Source organism: Candida albicans, chromosome 1, assembly GCF_000182965.3.
Source record: "Candida albicans SC5314 chromosome 1, complete sequence".
Lineage (NCBI taxonomy): Eukaryota > Fungi > Ascomycota > Pichiomycetes > Serinales > Debaryomycetaceae > Candida > Candida albicans.
In genome coordinates this window covers 675,924-700,315 of record NC_032089.1, presented here as the reverse complement: position 1 = coordinate 700,315, position 24,392 = coordinate 675,924, and the positions used below count along the sequence as shown (strand labels likewise).

At 35.9% G+C, this 24,392-nt stretch overlaps 13 protein-coding genes across 13 annotated transcripts; 7 read left to right on the top strand and 6 right to left on the bottom strand. All coding sequences in view use genetic code 12, as the record gives it.

Annotated features, from left to right (window-relative positions):
• Positions 1 to 917: 917 nt before the first annotated feature.
• RLI1 (Fe-S cluster-binding ribosome biosynthesis protein) lies at positions 918 to 2,786 on the top strand (the record flags this gene model as incomplete). Its single annotated transcript, XM_716439.1, has 1 exon — positions 918 to 2,786. The coding sequence occupies one exon, from the start codon at positions 918 to 920 to the stop codon at positions 2,784 to 2,786; it is 1,869 nt and encodes a 622-aa protein (XP_721532.1).
• Positions 2,787 to 3,415: 629 nt separating this feature from the next.
• Positions 3,416 to 4,297, top strand: SEC62 (Sec63 complex subunit; the record flags this gene model as incomplete). The annotated part of the gene is made up of 1 exon (XM_716436.2): positions 3,416 to 4,297. One exon carries the CDS (start codon positions 3,416 to 3,418, stop codon positions 4,295 to 4,297), a length of 882 nt encoding a protein of 293 aa, XP_721529.1.
• A 286-nt stretch (positions 4,298 to 4,583) lies between these two features.
• Positions 4,584 to 6,173, top strand: CAALFM_C103330CA (uncharacterized protein; the record flags this gene model as incomplete). The annotated part of the gene is made up of 1 exon (XM_716435.2): positions 4,584 to 6,173. One exon carries the CDS (start codon positions 4,584 to 4,586, stop codon positions 6,171 to 6,173), a length of 1,590 nt encoding a protein of 529 aa, XP_721528.1.
• An 813-nt stretch (positions 6,174 to 6,986) lies between these two features.
• On the top strand, positions 6,987 to 8,495 carry EHD3 (mitochondrial 37S ribosomal protein mS47; the record flags this gene model as incomplete). The annotated part of the gene is made up of 1 exon (XM_716434.1): positions 6,987 to 8,495. The coding sequence occupies one exon, from the start codon at positions 6,987 to 6,989 to the stop codon at positions 8,493 to 8,495; it is 1,509 nt and encodes a 502-aa protein (XP_721527.1).
• A 204-nt stretch (positions 8,496 to 8,699) lies between these two features.
• CAALFM_C103310WA (uncharacterized protein) lies at positions 8,700 to 9,836 on the bottom strand (the record flags this gene model as incomplete). Its single annotated transcript, XM_716432.2, has 1 exon — positions 8,700 to 9,836. One exon carries the CDS (start codon positions 9,834 to 9,836, stop codon positions 8,700 to 8,702), a length of 1,137 nt encoding a protein of 378 aa, XP_721525.2.
• A 459-nt stretch (positions 9,837 to 10,295) lies between these two features.
• Positions 10,296 to 11,699, top strand: MAS1 (Mas1p; the record flags this gene model as incomplete). The annotated part of the gene is made up of 1 exon (XM_716431.2): positions 10,296 to 11,699. One exon carries the CDS (start codon positions 10,296 to 10,298, stop codon positions 11,697 to 11,699), a length of 1,404 nt encoding a protein of 467 aa, XP_721524.2.
• Positions 11,700 to 11,804: 105 nt separating this feature from the next.
• On the bottom strand, positions 11,805 to 13,688 carry NGG1 (histone acetyltransferase; the record flags this gene model as incomplete). Its single annotated transcript, XM_716428.1, has 1 exon — positions 11,805 to 13,688. The coding sequence occupies one exon, from the start codon at positions 13,686 to 13,688 to the stop codon at positions 11,805 to 11,807; it is 1,884 nt and encodes a 627-aa protein (XP_721521.1).
• Positions 13,689 to 13,971: 283 nt separating this feature from the next.
• CAALFM_C103280WA (mitochondrial 37S ribosomal protein mS35) lies at positions 13,972 to 14,904 on the bottom strand (the record flags this gene model as incomplete). Its single annotated transcript, XM_716427.1, has 1 exon — positions 13,972 to 14,904. One exon carries the CDS (start codon positions 14,902 to 14,904, stop codon positions 13,972 to 13,974), a length of 933 nt encoding a protein of 310 aa, XP_721520.1.
• A 306-nt stretch (positions 14,905 to 15,210) lies between these two features.
• On the bottom strand, positions 15,211 to 16,415 carry CAALFM_C103270WA (putative peptide hydrolase; the record flags this gene model as incomplete). Its single annotated transcript, XM_019475083.1, has 2 exons — positions 15,211 to 16,314; positions 16,389 to 16,415. The coding sequence occupies 2 exons, from the start codon at positions 16,413 to 16,415 to the stop codon at positions 15,211 to 15,213; spliced, it is 1,131 nt and encodes a 376-aa protein (XP_019330628.1).
• Positions 16,416 to 16,635: 220 nt separating this feature from the next.
• CAALFM_C103260WA (ssDNA-dependent ATPase) lies at positions 16,636 to 18,672 on the bottom strand (the record flags this gene model as incomplete). Its single annotated transcript, XM_716424.2, has 1 exon — positions 16,636 to 18,672. The coding sequence occupies one exon, from the start codon at positions 18,670 to 18,672 to the stop codon at positions 16,636 to 16,638; it is 2,037 nt and encodes a 678-aa protein (XP_721517.2).
• A 181-nt stretch (positions 18,673 to 18,853) lies between these two features.
• On the top strand, positions 18,854 to 20,074 carry SPP1 (Spp1p; the record flags this gene model as incomplete). The annotated part of the gene is made up of 1 exon (XM_716423.1): positions 18,854 to 20,074. The coding sequence occupies one exon, from the start codon at positions 18,854 to 18,856 to the stop codon at positions 20,072 to 20,074; it is 1,221 nt and encodes a 406-aa protein (XP_721516.1).
• Positions 20,075 to 20,105: 31 nt separating this feature from the next.
• CAALFM_C103240WA (uncharacterized protein) lies at positions 20,106 to 20,531 on the bottom strand (the record flags this gene model as incomplete). The annotated part of the gene is made up of 1 exon (XM_716421.2): positions 20,106 to 20,531. One exon carries the CDS (start codon positions 20,529 to 20,531, stop codon positions 20,106 to 20,108), a length of 426 nt encoding a protein of 141 aa, XP_721514.2.
• A 694-nt stretch (positions 20,532 to 21,225) lies between these two features.
• On the top strand, positions 21,226 to 22,920 carry ARX1 (putative hydrolase; the record flags this gene model as incomplete). Its single annotated transcript, XM_716420.1, has 1 exon — positions 21,226 to 22,920. One exon carries the CDS (start codon positions 21,226 to 21,228, stop codon positions 22,918 to 22,920), a length of 1,695 nt encoding a protein of 564 aa, XP_721513.1.
• Between the last annotated feature and the right edge of the window lie 1,472 nt (positions 22,921 to 24,392).

Here is a 24,392-nt window from a genome sequence, read left to right as displayed (position 1 = left end):
AGAAATTTTTTTTTTTTTGGGAAGAAAATTATGAGAATAAAACATGTGTGTTGTATTGTCCAATTTTTCTGGACTTAAGAACACTACTAAAATATAGCGCAGACACGACCTTTTGTTTTTCTGGATCACCCCCTCTAGCTTGTGTTGCATACAATTACACGAGTCGAATGAGCCATCCTTTAGAATGAGGGCGATTAAAACTATACTATCTTTTTCAGTATACCAGTAGAGTGTAGTTCAAATAGAGCCAAACTTGTATACAGGGAACAACTTTTCATGTAAGTTATACAGTATATATAGGGCACCATGATCACGTCCCATACTTTACTAAGCAAATAGTTAGACCCTAGACCTAGCCACAAATCATCTACTTTCTTTCTTCATGTATAACTGTTTTGATCTATTTAATTCTAATGATGGATATCAGTAATTTAGTTTTATTAGCATGGGCTTTTTGAGTGAGAGCTTACATTAAAATACGCATAATAATTTACAAAAGTAATACAGTAAAGTTCACCAACAAGAGAAAGACCTGTATAATAAATAGCCATTAATTTCATTTCCTCTTCCAAGTATTAAAAATCACCATCGTAACACCATGCCAGTTTGAAGTTGAGACAATCAACATTAATATTCTTAAAATTCTTCTTAACCAGTAATTAAGTTATCCTTGTTTTGATTAGGAATCCATAATGGTATTCTCGTATCCAATCACACGTCAGTATTTACTAATACAAAGCTCTCGTCCTAACCTAATTTCTCTCAGAAAAAAAAAGTTAGTGTTTGTCAATAGGTACACGTACCATAAAGGCTCATTGAAAAAAATTTTTTTTCTTGTTAAAGTTGAAAACTAAATTTTTTTTTTTTTCATTGAAATTACAACACCACCCCAATTCAAAAGAATATCAACACATATCATGAGTACAAAAGGAAAAGGAAAGACCAAGAACGGGAGAGGTGATACCCATGCAAAAAACGAAAGAATTGCCATTGTGTCAGCCGACAGATGTAAACCAAAGAAATGTAAACAAGAATGTAGAAAGAGTTGTCCTGTTGTGAAAACTGGGAAATTGTGTATTGAAGTTACTCCAGCATCCAAAATTGCATTTATTTCAGAAACTTTATGTATTGGTTGTGGTATTTGTGTTAAAAAGTGTCCATTTGATGCTATAACCATTATTAATTTACCAACCAATTTGGAAGGCGAAACTACCCATAGATACTCAGCTAATTCCTTCAAGTTGCATAGATTGCCAACTCCAAGACCAGGTCAAGTGTTAGGTTTAGTTGGTACCAACGGTATTGGTAAGTCCACAGCATTAAAAATTTTGGCTGGTAAACAGAAGCCAAATTTAGGTAGATATGATGATCCTCCAGACTGGGAAGAGATCTTGAGACATTTCCGAGGTTCTGAATTGCAAAACTATTTCACAAAGGTGTTAGAAGACAACATCAAAGCTATTATCAAACCTCAGTATGTTGATAACATTCCTAGAGCTTTAGCCAAGTCTAAAGTTAAACAAGTCGGTGCCATTTTGGAATCCAAAAACGAGAAGAATGATGACTACAATTACATTTTGAATGTTTTGGAATTGAAGAACGTTTTGAACCGTGAAGTCGAGAATTTATCTGGTGGAGAGTTACAAAGATTTGCTTTAGGTATGACCTGTGTTCAAGATGCTAATGTTTATATGTTTGATGAACCTTCCTCGTACTTGGATGTAAAGCAAAGATTAAGAGCTGCAGAAATCATTAGATCATTGTTAAATCCTACTACTTATATCATTTGTGTGGAGCACGATTTATCTGTTTTGGATTATTTGTCCGATTTTGTTTGTATCCTTTATGGTGCTCCATCCGTTTATGGTGTGGTTACATTACCAGCATCTGTCAGAGAAGGGATCAATATTTTCTTGGATGGTCATATCCCAACCGAGAACTTGCGATTCAGAACTGAATCGTTGCAATTCAGATTGGCCGACGCCGCAGATGATTTGATTTTGGACAAATCTAATTCTTTGGAATATCCAAGCTTGCAAAAAACCCAAGGGGACTTTAAATTACGTGTTGAAGCTGGTGATTTCACAAATTCAGAAATTTTGGTTATGATGGGTGAAAATGGTACTGGTAAGACCACTTTCTGTAAGCTTTTGGCTGGAGCCATTGCCCCAGATGGTGGCCAAGAAATACCAAAATTGAACGTCTCAATGAAACCACAAAAGATTGCTCCAAAATTCACTGGTACAGTAAGGCAATTATTTTTTAAAAAAATTAGAGCAGCCTTTTTGCACCCACAATTCCAAACTGATGTTGTGAAACCATTAAAGATCGAAGACATCGTCGACCAAGAAGTGCAAACATTGTCTGGTGGTGAATTGCAAAGAGTCGCTATTGTGTTGGCTTTGGGTATCCCAGCCGACATTTATTTGATCGATGAACCATCAGCTTATTTGGATTCCGAACAACGTATTATTTGTTCTAAGGTTATCAGAAGATTCATTTTGCATGCCAAGAAGACCGCTTTTATTGTCGAGCACGATTTCATTATGGCCACCTATTTAGCCGATAGAGTCATTGTTTTTGAAGGTCAACCATCTAAGGATGCTGTTGCTAGAAGCCCAGAGTCTTTATTAACAGGATGTAACCGTTTCTTGAAGAATTTGAATGTCACTTTCAGAAGAGATCCTAACTCCTACAGACCAAGAATTAACAAGTTGGACTCTCAAATGGATAAAGAACAAAAGGCTTCCGGTAATTACTTCTTCTTGGAGAATACTGAATTGTAAGGAAAATAGCTTTCGTCCCAGCATTTGTTACAGTCAATTACTTTGGTTCTTGTATTTTGGGGTGGATGGACCAGGAAACCATCTTGGCATCAATATTTAGCTCCACGGGCCAATTTCTTGTTTATGATGTTCCTTAAACAATAGAGAGCATACAGAAACAGACAGAGCTCCGTCAGGTTTCAGGTGCAGAAAATTGAGAAGGTTGTTAATTTGATTGTGTATATTCAATGACTAGAATTGACATACCGGCTCATGGATTTCAACAAACAAAGATGAAAAATAATATTAATAATGATAATTGCAAACCCCAAACTTTATTTTATAGACGTGATCATCCCTTTATACATATCCAACTACATAGTATAATTAATTTTGTTGTTAAGAAGTAACGTTTTTCGGTTTTCGTTTGTATGTGTGTGTGTTTGTAAATTACCTTTTTCTCGGCTCTGAATGATTTTGACACGTTAAAGGAAAATTTTCACTTGAGTGTAAGACGAAAGCATACACAACAAAAGTAGGGAAATGCAAAAAAAAAAATTAGAATAAAATAAAAACTAAAGCATAACGAGTTCCACGTCATTTTCCAACGTCTTTCACCCAACATTACCCATACGATCAAACTGCAAACTATGTCGGCACCCACCCCTCCACAAACTGGCCAATTTCAAGTTGCTACTTCAGCTCAAAGATCACCAGTAGCTGTGAATATTGTCAACTACTTGTTTCAAAATCCTATATTGAAACAAAGAACAGGTTTATTAGATAACACAAATGATATCGAGTTTTTCAGATTCAAAAGATTGCAAAGAGCATTATTGAGCGATGACTATAAACAGAAACAACAAAATCCCAAGAATGGGTTGATTCCTGTTGCAAATAATGAAGATGTACAAAAAGTTTTTGTTTTGTTGATCCAGAACCAATTGCTCTTACCACTTCAGAAATTGCATTACGCCGAAGTTAAAGCAGTCAAGGGCTGGAAGCCTAATAAAGAGAAACCAACTTTGAAAAGGGCCGACAAAGCAGTAATGGATCCTGATGTTTATTATGGTTGGTTGTACCAAAAACCTAACCCATACATCTTGCTTTACAGTTTTTTGGCTATAGCTGGTGTGTTTGCCGTTATATTATTTCCACTTTGGCCCAACTTTATGAAGAGAGGTGTTTGGTATCTTTCTATGGGTGCATTAGGGTTGATTGCTTTATTTTTTGCCACTGCAATTGTAAGATTGATAATCTACATTATTTCATTAGTGGCCTTCCCTAAGCCATTTTGGTTATTCCCCAACTTATTTGAAGATTGTGGTGTTATTGAAAGTTTCCAACCAGTCTACGCCTGGGAGGAACCTAAGAAAAAGAAAGGCAAGAAGAAGAAGGAACCAAAGTTGGAGGTTGTTGAAGAGAAAGTTGGCAGTTCTTCTGGGGACGTGAAAGTCACAGGAAGTGAACTTTCGAATGGTTCTTCCACAACTGGCAAGAGAAAGGTAACTTTAGAGGAAGTTGAAGAATAAATTGTATGTATATATTTGTATTATAGGTTTTATACGGTTGTGTGGAACAACGTACTTTTTACACCATTAAATACAATTGTTTTTATTATACTCACAGGCAATACTCTACCACCACACTATTTTAAAGCGGCACGCTATTTAACCAAGACAAAAAAAAATAGAGGACAAGCAAAAAAAAAAAAACCGTATCAAGTCTAATTTTTAACTCGTTTTAGAGTAGATAATCTATTTACTCACTCTTCTTGGAAAGTCATTTATTATTAGGAACCAGTAACTTAACACAAGAATGGTCACTATCAACGATTTGTCTTTTAATCCAGACTACTCTTCTATTTCTGTTTCGACTTCTGATGGGTTCAAGATTTTCAACTGTGAACCTTTTGGTGAGTTCTACTCGTCACAGGAGAGCCCTCTCCGCAAATCGATATCCAACTCCTTAGAAGATTCTGCGGGTTGCCAAAATCCAACACATTCAAAAACCGATAGTCAAGATACACCAGCCAGGTTCCCGACTGCATTTTTGAAGATGTTATTTTCAACATCCTTAACGATAGTTGTTCCACAAACCCAAGATAATCTCGGCAATCGATTGTTAAAGATTTATAACCTTAAACAAAACTTGAAGATTTGTGAATTGAACTTTCCATCTAGCATTATTGATATCAAACTAAATAGAAAGAGGCTATTAGTAGTATTAGATACTGGCCAACTATACATATATGATTTAAGCTGTGTTCGATTGTTAAAAATATTGCAGCTACTGTTCAATGAACACGATGGCGACCAGAAATTTATCGGTGATCTTAGTGCCGATGACAGTAGTTGGCTAATAATTCCAGTTCAATCTACCAACAATCAAACTGATTTGCTCAATGCCGAAACAGGCAGCCAACCGTCTACACCAAAGTTAACACCAAGTGACTCGGTAATCAACACAGGATCGTATTCACAGTACCTTGAATTTACAAGAAATAGTTCACTAAGCAATTTAAAGAAGAAAAATAAGCTTATAACATTGGAGGATATCAAAAACGATAGTGAAGGATGGGTAGTTGTTTATGATACAATTAATTTAGCACCGGTGGTAATATTTGAAGCCCACCATTCTACAATTGCTAGAATATGCATTTCGCACAGGGATAATAAAGTAGCAACTGCGTCAATTAAAGGCACCATTATCCGGATTTTTGATTTGAAAGAATTTGAAGGTAAGGTCAAGGTACATAAGGTTAAGAATTTGCGTAGGGGACATAATTTAGTGAAAGTGAACTCCCTAAGCTTCCACAACGACAATCATATTTTGGGATGTGGGTCAGAATCCAATACCATCCATTTGTTCAAGATCCACGAAGAAGAGTCAGACATTTGTACAAATGAGAATAGCGAGGACAGAACCAATCACAACAGTGACTATGAAGATAGCGATGGAGACACAAGCAAATCTTCAGAGGATCTCAATGAGAATTTGGCAAATTTGTTGATATCAAAGCCTTTGGACCCCGTTCCAATGGAAACAGAAGACAAACTTTCTAGTTCGTGGTTTGTCAAGACGAAAAAACTTATCAACAATCAATACACTAGTTCCATTATAAAAAAGTTACCATACAAAGACTATTTTGAGAATTTAATTTGGGAACCCCCACAAAGGTCATTTGCTTACATCAAATTGCCTGAATATGCTCCACACAATGAAAAAGACCCCAGATCCAATAAAGTTGAAATTGGGTTCAACAATGACTTGGTTTTCATTGCTTCATATCACACTGGCAACTTTTATCAATATCAAATTCCAAAGCAGAGAGGACCCGTGTCATCAATAAATGAAGACGATAAAAGAGAAGAGTGTCTGTTGATAAGCCAGTTTAATTTGATCTGAATCAAGCCATTCAATTCACGACAAGAAAATTTAACTTCATAAATCTACTTGCAAAAAAGTCAGCTAATGTATAGAAAGAAAAGCATGCAATTGCATAAAGTGATAATTGAACATATCATAAATCCTTGAATGAAGCTGTTTAAAAGAAAAAAAGAAATTAAATAAAAGGTTGGTGAGGGTTTTGTGTGCGAAGACCGAGGATGCAAGTGATCGGGGTTAATTTCAATTATATGGGTCAACAGCTATGAGACAAGTTTACAAAAATATGGTTAGGGTAATAATAAAATTTAATAAAGCATTATATTTAGTATGGTATTTTTTAGAATCTAGGTAACATCAATCCTTGAAAGGAAGTTTTTATGTAGCAAATATGAAATCATAAGGGTATCATTTAAAAAATGTTGTAGGGCAAACCAGGTGTCAGTTAGCGCATAATCACTGTTTCTAGCGATAAAGAGATAAGACGAGAAAACTTAGGGAACTAGTAAGTGCAACTACCAAATTGTAGTCACTAAAATCCGTGGCAATTCAATTCAAATGCACTCGGGGTGTGGGAACTTTACAGCAAACCAAACCAAACAGAAAAAAAAAAAGAACTTGAAAATGAGAGCAACCCCACACACACAGATAGGACGAAAGAATGTGAAGTTTCTCTGCAACCATTTTTGTTTTTATCTCCCACCACCATTCCATTGTCCCAACCTTATAATATTTGACCTCCCCATAAAGATTTTCATATAATATAATCTTTTCACCATCCCCATTTTTTTTTTCAACTTTCCTTCTTTTTTTTTTTCTTTTTTTCTTTTTTGGATGTTAAGATTAAACAATTCTATTAGTTTATTGAAACAAGTCAGGAAAATAGCCACCACTTCTATTAACATGTCATCGAAATTATCCACCAACCACACTTCTGGAGGTGAAGAGCCAGTTGTATTGAGTTCAGTGAAAAACCATGCTAGACTTATCACCCTCAACAGAGTCAAGAAATTGAATTCATTAAACACAGAAATGATTGAGTTGATGACCCCACCAATTTTGGAATATGCCAAATCAAAGGAAAACAATGTTATCATATTGACTTCAAATTCCCCTAAGGCTTTGTGCGCTGGTGGTGATGTTGCTGAATGTGCCGTTCAAATCAGAAAAGGAAATCCAGGATATGGTGCTGATTTTTTTGACAAAGAATATAACCTCAATTATATTATTTCTACTTTACCAAAACCATATATCTCACTTATGGATGGAATCACTTTTGGGGGAGGTGTTGGATTATCAGTACATGCACCATTTCGAGTAGCAACAGAAAAAACCAAACTTGCCATGCCGGAAATGGATATTGGATTTTTCCCAGATGTTGGTACCACATTCTTTTTACCTAGATTGAACGATAAGTTGGGATACTATGTGGCTTTGACAGGCTCTGTTTTACCTGGGTTAGATGCCTATTTTGCTGGATTCGCAACTCATTACATTAAATCTGAAAAGATTCCTCAGTTGATCAACAGATTAGCAGATTTGCAACCACCAGCAATCGAAGATGATATTACAGTTTTGTCGGGCAACAATCAATATTTCAACCAAGTCAACGACATTTTGAACGATTTCAGTGAAAAGAAATTACCAGAAGACTACAAATTTTTTCTTTCAACAGAAGATATTGCAACAATCAATAAAGCGTTTTCTCAGGACACCATTGATGATGTTCTCAAGTATTTAGAAAATGATGGATCCCCATTTGCCAGAAAGACACTTGAAACATTATTGAAAAAGCCAAAAAGTTCATTAGCTGTAGGGTTTGAATTGATGAATCACGGAGCAAAGAATTCAATTAAAAAACAATTTGAATTAGAAATGGTATCTGCAACCAATATCATGAGTATTCCAGCAGAAAAGAATGATTTCGCTAAAGGTGTTATTCATAAGTTAGTGGATAAAATAAAGGATCCATTTTTCCCAAAGTGGAGTGATCCAAGTACTGTCACTCAGCAATTCCTCTCAAACATTCTCAGCACTTCGAAAAACACCGACAAATACTTGAAAACTCCATTTATCAAGAAATGGTTTGGCGTTGATTTTGAGGACTATCCACATCAAATGGGATTACCTACAAATAAACAAGTAGCTGATTATATTTCTGGATCTGATGGATCTAATAGAACCTATTTACCAACTCCTGCAGAAGTTTTTAAACATTTCAAACAAAAGACAAATAATAAATTGGGTGTCGACGAGAAGATTAAACAGATATTGGACTTGCACGGTGAGACCGCCAAATACGATCATAAGTATGTTACTTGGAAAGAAGAGCCTACAAAATAAATAGAAATGTTATAACCAATACATACATCAATAGTAGTTTGATTTCTTATTCTGTCAACATGCATATGTTCGATCAACATCGAATTGGAACAGGACTAAAAGCCATAGAAGATAGAACATTTAATCTTTATCGAGTCATTTTATTATGTTTTAAATAGTTTCTTTCAATTAGTAACACTAATCAGATACACATATATATTACAATTATTTGAACTTTTCTGCAACTAAATCTTCACCCAATTCTTCGTAATCAGCCTTTGTTATGAACCAATTGTCCAAGGCAATTTTAGCACTATTAGACTTTTCGTCGTTGTCATTGAGCATGCTGGCCAAATTACATGCACCAAACCAAGCACCAAATTGACGATCCCAGATTTCTGCATTTTCTGTGTTACTTGGTCTGATTTGTTGCACAGCATAGGAGAATGGATAGTTTGGGAAGTACTTTTGAGTCAAAGCTCTTAAGTCATTGATAATATGATCGGGCAAGCCATTGGCTGCAGACGTACCCCCAGTGATTAAGACATTGGACAATAACAATTTGAAAATTTCAATGAACTTCTGATATCTATTTTGTGATGTATTGTCGTTGGTATTTTGAGGCAACAATGTAGACTCTAAATTCTTCAATGCCAAAAACACCAAATTGGTCAAACCATGGGAACCTGGCTTATCTATGCTTGGCTCTGGAATGTGAATATTTGGTAGTTTGTTCAAAGTTGGGTCAAACAAATTTTCTAAATAATTCTGTTGGTCCGAGACATTGATGAATTCATGATTATACAATTGGTAATCTTTAATTTGATAGTTCAAAGACAAGTTTTTATACTCTTGCAAGATGTTGCGGCTTATATAGTATTGCTTAAATGATTCGGATGAGTTGGCAAATTTGGATGGGAGCAAGCTATTAATTGCAGTTTTACTCTCCAAATAGTTTAAAACATGTAAATTCACAAAATCGCCTGCATATTTTGAATGGTAGGAACATTTCAGCTGAATAACCCCATCCAAGATTGGTGTCACACTGGTTACACTGGATCCTATATCTATCACCAATCCGGTTGACTTGCCACATCGGTACAACTGTGCTAATGGAGTTTTCACCAAACTAAATATCGGAACTTGCAATGTTTCAAATGCAACTTGGCATGAATTAACTTTGTTTTTCGATGTGTTCCAAGGTTGTTCAGTGACCACTAATGGGAACTCGCTAGAATTGATAGGATTATTATTGTCAACATTATCAAAGACATACTGCCAATTATAAACTATATTATCAAAATCATAAATTAAACCATCATCCAACAATTTCATAACCTGTTGTTCGCTATTATTTTCCATCAGTTCATCACCTATTATAACTTGTTGTGTTTTGTCATGTTTCATGTAATTAGAATTAAATACTAAAGATGGTAAATCTTCCAGAGAAAATCCAGCTTTGGTAGTATATGAACCATTATCTATCACAACGGCTGGGGCAGTGTATGTCATGGTTCTTGTGTAATTAGTTGACACTATACAATTTATGACTTTTGTTTAGATTTTAATAAGTTTTTTTTTCCTTTCTGGTCATTTTTTGTCTCTCTCTCTATTCACTATAGTTTTTCCAACAGTACAAACTGAGAAAGGATAAAATCGAAGTCGTGCACTAAACTCAAACTAGTGGTAGCAATTTTTTTCTTCTTCCTTTGTCGTTCTTAGGCCCAATCTAGCTAGATCTGACATTTCTTAGTAATCATTTATCACTCACATTGAATACTGTCTTCTTTCTTTTTGATTAACCAACAAAAACTCAAAAATATGTTTAAACGACTTAGTGCATTGAAGAAATACAACGGTGGTATAAAGTATCGTGGTTTCAACACTGCTGCTGTGCCATCTCCGACCTATCAGACATCCATTTTGCCTAATGGATTAACTGTTGCTAGTGAATCGATGCCAGGTACCAGAACGGCGACAGTAGGTGTTTGGATTAATGCTGGGTCTAGAGCAGACAACCCCAAAAGTAGTGGAACTGCTCACTTTTTAGAGCATTTGGCGTTCAAGGGAACACAAACAAGACCACAAGCAGCTTTAGAATTAGAAATTGAAAACATTGGAAGTCAAATCAACGCTTATACATCCAGAGAGAACACTGTTTATTATACCAGATGCCTTGCATCCGACATAAAACAAAACATTGATATCTTGAGCGATTTGTTGACGAAATCAAAATTAGAAAACAGAGCTATAGACAACGAAAGACATGTTATTTTGCAGGAAAGTGACGAAGTCGACAAAATGTACGATGAAGTGGTGTTTGATCATTTACATGCCGTCGCCTTTAAAAACCAAGACTTGGGAAGAACTATATTGGGTCCAAGGGAAATGATCAAAACCATAAACAGACAGGATTTAGTGGATTATATCACAACAAATTATAAAGGCGATAGAATGGCTCTTGTTGGTGTTGGATGTGTAGATCACCAAGAGTTAGTGAAATTAGGTAAAAATTTTTTTGGAAACATCGTAAAGTCGGAGGAACCTTTTAATCAAAGTGGCGGTACTTTGCCATTATTTTATGGCGACGAAATCAGAATTCAAGATGATTCTATGCCTACTACACATGTAGCATTGGCTGTTGAAGGTGTCAGTTGGTCAGCTCCAGATTTTTTTGTAGCCTCAGTTGCAAATGGGATTGTGGGAACATGGGATAGATCGGTTGGTATTGGATCCAACTCTCCATCGCCATTGGCTGTTACTGCTGCAACTGGAGGACCAGGAAAAACCCCAATTGCAAATTCATATATGGCTTATACAACATCCTACGCAGATACAGGGTTGTTGGGCGTTTATTTTACTGCCGATAAAAACGCAAATCTAAAATTACTTGTTGATGCAATTCAAAAAGAATGGGGTAGGTTGAGTAGAGGAGACATAACCGATGAAGAGGTAGAAAGATCGAAATCACAATTGAAAGCCTCATTGCTCTTGGCATTAGATGATTCCAGTGCTATTGCTGAAGATATTGGTAGACAGGTTGTTAATACAGGCTATCGCTTATCTCCAGAGGAAGTTTTTTCAAGAGTGGAATCGATAACGAAAGATGACATTGTCAATTGGGCCAATTATAGATTAAAAGGCAAACCAATAGCTTTGGCTGCAGTGGGGAACGTGAAGACCTTACCTTCACACAAAGAAATCAGCGAAGGAATGTTTTTCTAGTTTGTTTATCTTGTACATATCAAAAACTACTCACTAAAGACTAATAAGCATACCTTGAATATACACATAAATGTACTTATATATAGTTACACGGAAAACTTTCTTTTATAGTGATTTCTGTGTTAACATATCTACCGCAGGGGAGGTATTTTCGTTATTGTCATCGTCAACTTGCTCTGACTCTACCACACCTTCACGTATCAATATGGACTCACTAGGAACGCGTTTCATTTTTTCAGCAACAGGAAACAATTTTCCAATATTGTCTATCCATCTTCGTCTCTTTTCCAATAACGCTCTCAACCCACTATTAAGTGCTTGTTGTTGTGGCGTTACCACGTCCAGTCTTTTCTTTTTACCCTTACCCTTAAGTCTCTTCATATAAGCCAGGTCTACTTGTTTATCAAGGTCTTCAAGTATTGCGCAATATTCCTGGTATGCAATATGCTCTTCAACCAAAGGAATCAATTTTTTTCTATTGGCTCTATTTCTGCTCGTTACTTCTTTCAACTCCCTTTGTAGCTTTCTAATTTCCGCACAAACTTCATCATCCTCCTTATTCTTGATCCATTCGTCGTTATCAATAATGCTAGCCGATATTTTTTTTGCAGCTCTTCCATTTGCCTGCTTCGCTTTAGGTTTGGATTCTCCAGTAGTCGGTAAATTCATAAAGATTCCAATATATTTTAGTTCACGTTTGAGCCTTTCTTCAATTGTCTGAAAATCGTTTTGCTCTGCCGATAACTTATAATCTTCCTCACTGTTCAATTGTGTGGCAACTTCCTCCTCAGCCAATGATGATTTGCTTGCATCTTTCGTTTCTGACTTGGAATCATTGGCTGGTGCATCTTCTTCATCACTTAATCCGCCTTCTCGGTTACTTAAAATAGCAGACAACAATCTATTGGAAAGCGGCCCACACGAAATATCTTCTGTGAACAATGCTTCATCAGTCAACCCTTCAATAGACCCCTTTGGTTTATAAGAATCAGAGGACGGCTGCTGGAAGGCTGGCGAATTCAATTTTGAACCGAGAGTGGAATCCTCTTCCGACCAAAGATCCGCATAAAATTTACCCAATTTCGGTATTATAAACGGAGTAACATCTGCATCATAGCCTTGCTTTTCAAACCCAGGGGGTACCACATTTCGCTCTTTTAGAAATTTTATATCTTCAGTCAGATACGGTCTAAAATAGGATTCAATATAGGATTGGAAAGTAGTGAACTGCACCTGGTTGCTTGGTGGTTTATTTTTGGAAAAATCGATATTTGGTATTTCCCCAGGTAATAAATCCTGCAAGTCTCTTTCTGGATACGAAGCAACTCCATATTTCTTTTTCAAGTATTCTCTTCCTTGTGTTTCCAAACCATTGTTTTCTTCGGAAAATAACCCAAGTTCTGCAATCGCTGACGCAGATAATGTCTGCGGTTCCACATACTCTGATTTTGGATTCTTTAACCTAGTATCGTTGTCTTGTGTAAAATTTCCTGTTTGTACGGGTGGTATGGGGTCGTCTTTCGAATTGAGGTTTTCTTTTTCTTCCTTCTCATCGAGCTCATCTTCAACTTTTCCATCGGCTTCAGATACTAGATCCTTTTCTTCTTTGGCATCAGCTTCTTTCGCTGCTGCAACAATTTTGCGTTTCTTTGTTGCGCTCATAGGCACTTCGTCTTCATCGTCCTGGTGTTCTGGTGTTAATTCTTCATTTTTACGTTTTTTATCGTTTTCGGAAGTTTTTGAATCACTTTTGATTTCACTCTCCTTGATAGTTCGTATTTTATTTAGCACATCACTATCTATTGATTCCACCTCGTCTAACTGGTTCCACAAGTTTTTCAACAATTTATTCAAATTGGTTAATGTACTGATATTTGGTATCGTCCGAATGGAATCGCCATCAAGCAAACCAACAGAGGAATCATATGTCAATTTCAATTCATTGATTATATCGTCCAAAGTAGTAGACACAGAGTGCGCATCAGTCATGGTTTAGAAAACGTGTTTTTATAGTTGAATTCTTTGTAGCTGGGGTTGCCTTTTAGATTGGTCTTTTATTTTTCAGATATATTTTATTTTATTTTTTTTTTTTGTTGTTGTTTTTTTTGTTGCTTATATCAGATTTCTCGGTCAAAGTGCACACACATTCAACCTTCGTTGCTCTACGTGATATCAATTCCGCCTTTTTAAATATTTGCTTTTGCAATAATTATCTTTCACCCATTGTATATATTTACATCGACAAAACTATTTACATTTCGAAAATAAAGAATCATGGGGAAATTTTTCGAATATATTCGTTATCCTTTGCCTTCTCAGTAGCAGCAACTAATTTCTTTACAATGTCATGTCTTTTAATTGGTGCATCCTCTGGTTTCTTCCAGTGTTCTGGGAAGGATGGAACAGCTTTCTTTGCCAAGATTTTCATATGACTCTTTGACAATGGTATATCGCTGTAGTCATCCTTGGACAAATCTTTGGCTTCTGTGAGTAACTTATTGAAAGTGTCAACCAACCAATTGACATTTTGTGCAGCCTCTGGATATCTTTCACTTTTCAACTGAAATGTATCTTCATCATGATTAAACTTGTCACCTGCCAACACTTTAAATTTATGCTGTTGCTTTGGATTCAAGTTTAAATCACGCAAACTCACTTTTAATGCCACTTTTCTGTTATGTGCGCTTGAAGTATCATCTGTAAAGTCAGAATTGTAAGTCAATCTAATCGGTGCTTCTGTTCTTGGTCGTGGTGTGTATGGTTGTCTATATTTTGCTAACAATGGTGCCTCATAAGCAATTTTTCTCGTTAATTGTTCTATTCTTCTTCTTTGATGAGGAACCGCACCAGAATTGATCACATACTGATTGCTCAACTTTTGTGGTTTTCCTCTGTCTTGCATAGGAGTGTTATTCATTAATCGTTCTTTGAAATTTTCAATCTCGAAAGCATAATCTAAGGGAGGTTTATTAGGAACCAAAGACGATATTGTAGACAAAATTGCTGTTCTTTCTTCATCAGTTGGATTGTATGCATCTCCCATATATTCCTTTCTGATTTTATGTAATTCAAACACTTGATCAGCTGGTAATCCTTTCCAAGCATGTGGATTAAGAAAGAGTGGACCTTGGAAGGGTTTCTTCATCGCTGTCTGAGCCGAAGAGTAGCACCTGACTAGTGACACGGATCTTGAGTAGATGCTCATCGTTCTTGATCAATTTTCTTTCCTGGTATGATGAATACTGACGAACAAAGCTAGGCAACTCGTAAAACATACAAACGAAAATTTTTTTTTTCTCTCTTGCTGTTTAACAAGCGTTTGATACCTATTGGTCAAGATTTGTAAAACTCCACACTACTTTTTGTTTCCCTTCTTCAACTTATAGGCAAGAATACCTTAGACAAGAGAGTACTACAAAACACTTGATACTATAGACATTTTTCATTATAGGCATACGTACTAACAGTGGTTCACATTGTGACGACTCCAAGAGAAAAGATACTTAGGTACTCAAACCTCTTTTTTCACTTCAAACAGCTCACCAGTAACTGTCTTCCTTTTCTTTTGTGAATTCAAAAGCTGAGATTTCACCCTTTTCTTTGAATTCCCTTCTTTTTTGAACTCCTGCTTCACTTCTGTTTCCGATTTCACCGGATTTGAACGTGAAGTTGATTTGGGTTTATTCTGCCCTTTTTGGGCGCTTAAGAAATAGCTAAGGGAAGACTGCTTCTTGACATTTATCTTTTGGATCATATTTTCGCCATCATTACTTGAGTTACCGACCTCCTTTGTAACCTGATATGCTTCGATATCAGTGTATGCTTGATTCAAAGTCGAATTCAAAACCGTTTCAACAAATTTATCGTTCCAATGTATTTTGGGATCTAACCAATCATACCAAACCTTCGTTCCGGGTGCAATGAGCATTGGTTTCCTAGTATGTAGCCAAGACATATCGTTAGCATCTTCCTTTACTGCCGGAACAGTAATGATTGTAAATGTTGATAAGTATTCACCGCTGACATTTTGATTTTCTGTATAATTGTAATTATGCGAATAGAATCCAGCTAAAAAGCACAATGGAGCTGTTGTGGAATGAACAAAATATGGAATTTTGCCCGTCTTTGTTTTCATCCATTCAAAATAACCCTGTATCGGAACTACACACCTATTATTTTTGCATGAATTCCAAAGTGATTTTGCTTGTTTCAACGACTCACGTCTGCAATTGAAATACTTGGCCTGCATTCTCCCTAGTTCTCGGGAATATTTACTTCCTTCCTTATCAGTCCCTTTGCCGACAGGAGTCGAATCCGATGGCTTTGCCCAAGATGGTACAATCCCAAACTTCAGAGGCTCTAAAATATATTTGGCATTGAATTGTGTACCAGACTCCGTCATATATATTATCAATGCAGAATTAGTTGGTGCAATATTGTATGATGGATACCAATCAGTCACTTTTGCCACATTCAATTGCAATCTCATGTCATCCTCCGATCCACGAATATGGAAATGATAATTTCCATCACCAGTATCGTTTTCTTGATGAATTTCGTTAGCTTGGTTATGTAAAACTGATCGACCGAATTCTTTTGGCAACTCGTTCAAAGCCTAGGTAAAAAAAGAAAAGGGAAAGACTGTTAGTAAACTTGCTAAAGCCAATTGAAACACCAGACGGTACATACTACCCCTAGAGCAAAACGACCACACATGTTAATTTGAGTATATGTGGTTTACCTACAAAAAAAGGGGGGGGCAGCCGGGAGGTGGCTAGAAATGTATTATATGTTACGCGTAGAAATCTATGCATGATGGCAAAAAAAGCGTGATAGTATACGCAATTTCAATTTTTTTTCTTGGTTTCTTCTACTAATCAAGACAGAACTTACAAACTTATCATTTTTATCTAGAAGCCATTATGCTAAACACATATCATAGATCTTGTATATTTGATTCATCGTCGCCAAAATACTCCTTTTGAAGGTCGGGTGGTAGATTTTCATCAAACGACTTTCCAAAATTATCCGAGTACTCTCCATAATGGGTACTGTCATTTTCATCCAGATCAGTGGCATTATCAATAAAGAATTCTTTCCTGTAAGACTTTTTAAATTTTCTATAATCCTCCACTGCCAATTGAGCTCTCTCGTATTCATCATCTGGCACTGAAAGATCTCTTTCTTTACCTAAATGGGTGTCCTCCAATAACTTTATCGGGTCCATGCCATCAGGGAAATATCCTTGACGAACTTTACCGTTTTCATAATTTGGATTGTACTTGTACTTGTCGCCAAAGCCTAGATCTTTCATTAATTTGGTCGGAGCATTTCGCAAGTGTAAAGGAACAGGTAGTTTTGTTAGATCTGGGTTTTCTTTAATTATATTCTGAGCGGTTCTTAAAGCACGATAAGACTTTGTAGATTTTGGGGCCAACGCTAGCTTGTTGGCGCAATGGGCTAAAATGATCTCTCCTTCAGGCATACCTACGAATTCCAAAGCTTCTTTTGCAGCAATAGCAAATGGCAAACAGGAACTATCGCGAAGTCCTATGTCCTCGCTTGCAATCACTATCATTCTTCTCATTATGAACAATGGATCTTCTCCCCCTGATAACATCTTTACTAAATAGAACATCGCTGCATTAGGATCTGATCCGCGAACTGATTTATGGAATGCACTTATTATGTCGTAATGCGAATCACCATTTCGGTCGTAAAACTGATGGAAATCTCTTGACTTCATCAACGGTTTCAAGAGATCAGCAGACACCTTTATAACACCCTGTTTCTTCGTCTGCTCATCATCGGCATTAACAGTACTCTTGAATTTGTCAGCTGATAAATAGGCATTTATAGTTTCAAGTATGTTCAATGCAACACGCGAGTCCCCCATACACAACTCAGCAATGTAATGATAAGCATCCTTTTGTAGTGAAATATAATGTAGTCCGTACAAATTTTTCCTTACTCTATTGACTTCAAAAAGAGCTCTTGTTAGAATCTTGATTAACGAGTCAACAGTCAATGGTTCCATGACAAACGTGTGCATTCTTGACAACAATGCATTGTTCAAATTAAATGACGGATTTTCTGTCGTCGCTCCAATTACTGTTAATGTCCCCTTTTCTATAACCGGTAATAATAAATCCTGTACTGCCTTGTTGAATCGGTGTATTTCGTCAAGGAACAAAATCGTTCTTTGTCCACTCAAGTTTTTATGATTTTCTGCTTGAACGAAAACCTCCTTCAACCTTTTTGCATTACTATCAATTCCTGATAATTCAACAAATTTACAGCTTGTTGTTTTAGCAATTATTCTAGCTAGTGAGGTTTTCCCTATTCCAGGAACACCCCAAAGCAAAAACGATGGGATTATATCAGCTTGGATGATGTTCCTTAACGCACCATTTTCCCCGACTAATTTCTCTTGACCAAAAAAATCGTCTAGAGATTTTGGCCGAAGCCTATGGGCTAATGGGATAGATGCTTGCCGTTTTAGTTCCTTAATCTCTTTTGCTTTCTGTAGGAATTTTGATTCCTTCTGCAGTTTTGTCTCCTCGATGTCATTCGCAAGTGGCTTCTCTTGAGTTCTACTCTGAGTCATGGCATCCTCTGCTATGGCTTTGAATTGCTCTTCCAATGGAATTTCCTTGTCTCTCTTTCTGATTTCAGCTTGTAATCGTTTCTGCTCGAGAAGTTTACTCGTCAAACTTGGTTTTTTAGTCTCAGTTTTCTTGGCCTTTTTCTGTGACAGCGAGGAGGTGTCTGCTTTCAATCCCAAAGCACTAAGCGTGTTTCGTTTCTTCAGTGCTGGGGTCTCTGCTTTCCCGCTTGTGTCTTCTGATGCCTCTTCACTGGGTGATTTTTTACTTTCCTGGTTGTCTAAACATGAATTTACGTGCTTGTAAAGTTGGGACACAGGAAATGATTTAGAGCATATTGGACATTGTTCTTCTTTGCTTTGAGTCATTATTCATTGCACAGTATAGTAACTAGTTAAGCTATCTGTCTTCGTAAAGGAGGAGGAAAAAGGGATATTTGATATCGGAGACGCGATTGTGATCAAAAAATGAAAAAAAAAATAGATAAAAAAAAACAACAGCATAAGCTACAATTTGATTGCCTCACTTTTCGTCTCCGTCAAAAATACTATGGACCCCGATACTACTCAATACGATAAGGTGAAAGGAGAATGGTCCGAAAATCTGATAGATATCAAAAGCAATCTAAAAAGAAGTAAACCCTCACATTCAATACCGTCAAAAAGGGTCAAACATGATGTAGATTCATCGCCACTTGTGGAGGAATCCAACGAGGAAATCGCCAGACAGTACAAAAAATTCATAAATGCACCTAAATACGATCTTAATAGTGAAGAATTGTTTTGTGTATGCAGACGTCCCGACTTGGGTGAAATGATGGTTGCTTGTGATGGATGTGAAGAATGGTTCCATTTCAAGTGCATGAAAATCAATGAAAAATACTCCAACTTGATAGCCAAATACTATTGCAAATTTTGCGAATGGAAGGGGGAAGGTAATTCTCAATGGAAAAGAAAATGCCGCCTAGAAAACTGTAATGAGCCGATAGGAGAGAGATCCAAATATTGTTCGAAAGAACACGGAATAGAATTTATAAAACTGCTGTTGTTGGAATCAAAAACAAACTCCACCGATAGTCCCTCCTTACAAAACTTGGATGCACATTTTATAAAGGATGTTTTGAACTATGTATCAGGTGACTTTGATAAACTACAGCAAATGGGATCAAGTTTTCCAGAGTTGGAGGTAGTTAAGAACTATAAAAATGATAACACAGCTTTAGATGGATTCCCAGAGACTGTAAAAATAGATTTACAAAGGACAAATGAAAAATTGGATGCGTTGTCGAAACAGGTAACAAAACAAGAACAAGTATTAAAGGCATTAGTTAATACCAAAGACAATATAAAACATTTGAATGAAAGACTCACTAATATAGTATATGAAGACCTGTCTCTGGACAAGCAGACTTCGAAAAAGAAGAAAGGCGCTAGAGGCAAGAAAAAGATAGATATCTGCTTTTGTGATAAAGGCGACCAACTGATTGTACAACTGATCACTGATTCTGAAACTATCTTTGATGATTTATTGAAAGTTATAAAAGCCCGAGTTTTTGAGAATGGGGAAGCTGAGGAAGAAGACATGGATTGGTTTATGAACGATTTGTGTATAAAAGACAAGAAGAAGTGTGTTCGTCATAGTGGTTGGTGGAATCTATACTACGATGAAGCTGGCAGAAACTTGGAGCAGTTGCAGAGCAAGCTCGAAGAGACAATGGAACAAAAAGAATCCATACTAAGAAATTATTCTATCAGTGTATACGAATCTTAAATTTGGAGACTATGTTAATGTACATATATTTCTATTTCTTTTTCCCATTAATTGTGGCAACAATGGTTCTGCTATGTCTGTACCTTCTAAATTCACAAAGGTAGATCCCCTGCCACTGTCCAAGACTTAACTTGCCATTGGTTATAGGAATAGATAAGCTGACACCTATAGTACTACTTTTGATATGCAGAACAGAGTCATCTGGTCCCTCGGCGTCGTGTAAATAGAAATCTCCTTCCGGGGCAATTCTATCCAAAGACTTGTCCAAATCTGTTCTCACATCAGGATCCCAGTTTTCATTGATTGACAAAGCAGCACTAGTATGTTGTAAAAACAAATTCAAAATACCCATTTCATAATCCTTGATTTGAGGAACACTTCTGATAACGTCATCAGTGATAAGGTAACATCCTTTACTTTTTGGGCTTAATGTAAATTTAGTTTGATCCCAGGACATGGTTAATGACAATTGAGATTAACGGTTTGGCAAAAGTACAAACTTTAGTGGAAACGAAATGGTTGTCTTGAATGAAAGGAAAGAAGGTGATTCAAGGATTGCTAGAGTAAAGAAAAAAAACTAACGATTAGAAAAGAGCTCACATCAACTAAGCAATCAAACTCCTTTCTTACATGCAGTACACTGTTAGCTCTATCGTCCGTGCTACGTTGGAACAACCTAAGACATCATAGGAAGTTGGCATTGAAATATTTAGCTTTCAGCATTTCCAAGTAAAAGTTTTTGGTTTTTAATATGTAGTTTAATTTATTTGAAAAGGAAAGTTTATTAACAAATGAACGTTTTAAAGATAGGTGCTACTGTAGCATCATAGAACTATTAAAATACACAAAAATACCTAGCTTCAGAAGACAAAATACAGTAATTCAAAATCGATAATTTTGGTCGTTGATCTCAATGCATTATAGTATGTATTTATATATCGTTTTTAAGTTGTCTATTGTGTTTTGCAGCTATGGCAGATGGTTGAGAAGTTATATTTTTTCATTCAAACAATTTTTTTTTTCAGTCTTCTTAGGGATGTGCGATGAGTTTAGGTCAAAAAAAAAAAATTATACAAGAATTACATTTTCTAAATAGAGCATTTCTTCTTCTTTACTAAATCAAATAATAATAATAATAATAATTGAAGACCATGCAGCTTGCAGTTCGTCAAGAAGATGCTGACATCTTGTTAAAACAAAAGAATGTTTTGGATGAGCTTGTTGTTGAAAAATATAGGGTCGCTGGTCAAATAACCCAGACTGCCTTAGCATATATCACATCATTGATAAACAACTCCTACCATTTACAAACATCCCCAAAGTTGACTATTCAGCAGTTGTGTTTATTAACAGATTCATTTTTATTAAAGTTATTATCCCGTCAATATGTTAACAAAGTCAATGAAAAAGGTATCGCCCACCCAACAACAATAAATGTGAATCAATTACTAAATGGGTTTTCACCTGAAATCGATGACGAGCGTGAATTCTTCTTGAACCAAGGTGACGTCGTGACTATAAGTTTAGGTGTCCACATTGATGGTTACACTTCTCAAGTCAGTCATACTTTGGTTATTTATCCACCATCTGCAGATGCCAAACCAGAGGGTCCATTATTGGGAAGTAATGCTGATGCATTATGTGCTTGTCATCTTGCAACTGAATCTGTAGTTGTGTTGCTTGGGTGTTCATTGTCTCCAGAAAAGTTGCCAGCTAATTTGAAAAATGTGAGTAACACTGTAACTGGCTCACAAATTCGTGAATTGGTTGATGCAATTGCTGATTCATTCAACTGTGTTGTTGTTCCGGGGTCCAAAATAAGAAGAGTCAGAAGATTTTTAGCAGGTCAAGCCGAAGGTATTGTTGCCGAACGTGATTTCAAAGGTGTTGTTTGGGATGAATCGCACCAAGAAGCCCGTTTGTTGAAACAATCTAATAATACTTCTACAGATTTGATTTTACTGGATTCCAATAAACCAGTTCAAACCAACAATTCCAGTGCCATTCCAACCGATGATTTTGTCGTAGTGCCAGGTGAAGTGTATCAAATTGATATTCGTATGACCGGCTTATCAGATGTCAACGAAATCGGTATTGTCACCACAGAAGAAATTGATCACTTCACTGGTAAAAATAACAAGCAAGACTTTAATGCCAAAAGTTCTATATTTATTCGCGATTTTGCCGTTACCCATCAGTTGAAATTAAAGACATCCAAAAAGTTATTAGGAGAAATTGACAGACAGTTTTCAGTTTACCCTTTCAAATTAGATTATGCCAGTAAGAACTTTCCTATAAACACAGAAAGTTCAGAAGATGAAATTAAACAGCAAATTGCTGCTATTGGTCAAGACATGAAATCTAACAGATTGGGTGCTGCTGAATTATCGAATCGTCATTTAATTCAACCAAAACCTATTCAAACTACCAAGTTTATTCCCTTAAAAGAAATCTTATTAAGTGCCAACCCAACCGGAAAGCATGGTATTGATGCTACTAAACCAGTGTTACCAGGAATGGAGATTCCCTTGCCAAATTTGGGTGTATCTTCTTTGAAGTTAAAGTCTTTATTGAAGACCGGAAGAAGTATCAACAATGTAAGAGAGTCAACAACTGTTGCAATTAATGAAAACAACCAAGAATTGATTAGATTGACTGGTGGTGAAGCTACTGCCAAGTCTAACTGGGTGCATTCTCAGTATAAATTACCAGCTTCATTAAACGAGACTATTGGTCAATTGGTGCAAATAAGTAAAGATAAAAGATTTGGTATAAAGATCAAGGAGGTGGTTCCCTACAAGGTGCAGCAATCTAACATGTCTGTAGAATCCATGCAAATAGATTAGATACTTTCTCCTTTTCTTTAAAAAAAAAATAAAAACAAAAATAGCTCGATAGATTACTTATTTAGAATCCTTTATCTATCGTCAAATTCAAATAGAGTCAATCTATGTATAACAAATCAAAGTATTTGTGTATTTTGGTAGTAAGGTAAGGTGGCGATGGGAACCTTAGACAACCGACTAATTTGCATTTTTAAATGTCCACTTTTCTACTCTTCCATAGTAGTGCGTAGTATTGGATATTCGTTTTGAATAATACAGGTGAGCTAGATGTACACCTATAGTCTATATCAATTAACGTGTCTGGTCTGATCAAAAGTTGTTAGTCTAGTATAAAGTTGAACCGGGGGACACGTCTAATTTCTATACAGTCAGGAGACATTTAGTTTATAAAGCCAAAGAGAACAAGAAAAAAAGAAGCTCACAAACAAAAAACAAATGTCGCAATCAAGCGGGCAAAAAAAAAGGCAAGCTAACAGTGACAAAAAAAAAAGAGAGAGACATTATTGATTGGAAAAAAAAAGAGAGGTTTTTTTTCTTTTCTTCTTTTCTCTCTCTCTTGTTGTTCTCGTTGTCCAACATTTTGAATCATAAACTACTCACTCTCTTTTTTTTTATATTTTTATTTTTCTTCTTCTTTTTCTATTTAGTTTTCGTTTTCTTACTCCTTTAGATTATTCAAAGAAATCCATTATCACATAGGTATGTTAAGGGCAGTATCATCTTGTAAGTTAGTTTATGAATGAATTGATTGCATAGAGAGGGTGGAATATTTTAATTTTGTTTTAAATAAAGATTCATTATGGACATTTGCTTAGTCAATCATATTTATTATCCCCTTGATTTTAAACCACTTTTGATATGATTATTGAAGAGATTAAAAACAAAGCATCTACACAATTATCAGACTGGAAAATTACAGCTCAATTAGATATTATGAAAATTCCGGGCCTAAAAAAATTTTGATTGATTGATTTGCTTAAACGGGGGGAGGATAGACACCCAGCCTCTGTGAGGTTGAGTAGAATTCTTGCGAGTCTTTTTTTTTATGGTCAAGAAAAAGCGTGAGAGAGCAAATGTTGTTTATAGTTTGTGTTGTCAGTTTTTTTCGGACCATTTTGCACGACTCACGAATATTTCGTCGGCTGACTGAGGCAAACAAAAAAAAATTAATACTTCGTAACAAGAACTTCAGTTTTGGATTTTTTCCATACAATTTAAAAGGTCTTTTTTTTTTGTATTTCATTTCACATTTTCATTTTGAGTTTATTTTATTGAAATTGGTTGATTTGAAAAACTTTTATTATCTCAATTGCAAGTATGTGGGATCTTGAATTAAAAAATAGGTTTTTTTTGTTTGTTTGTTCTCAATTGGGGAAATCGATTTTCAAACTAGCTTACACACTTTAAAATGTGGCAACAGAATACTAACAGAATGAATTTAGTTTTATCTGAAGAAATACATCTCAAGTTAC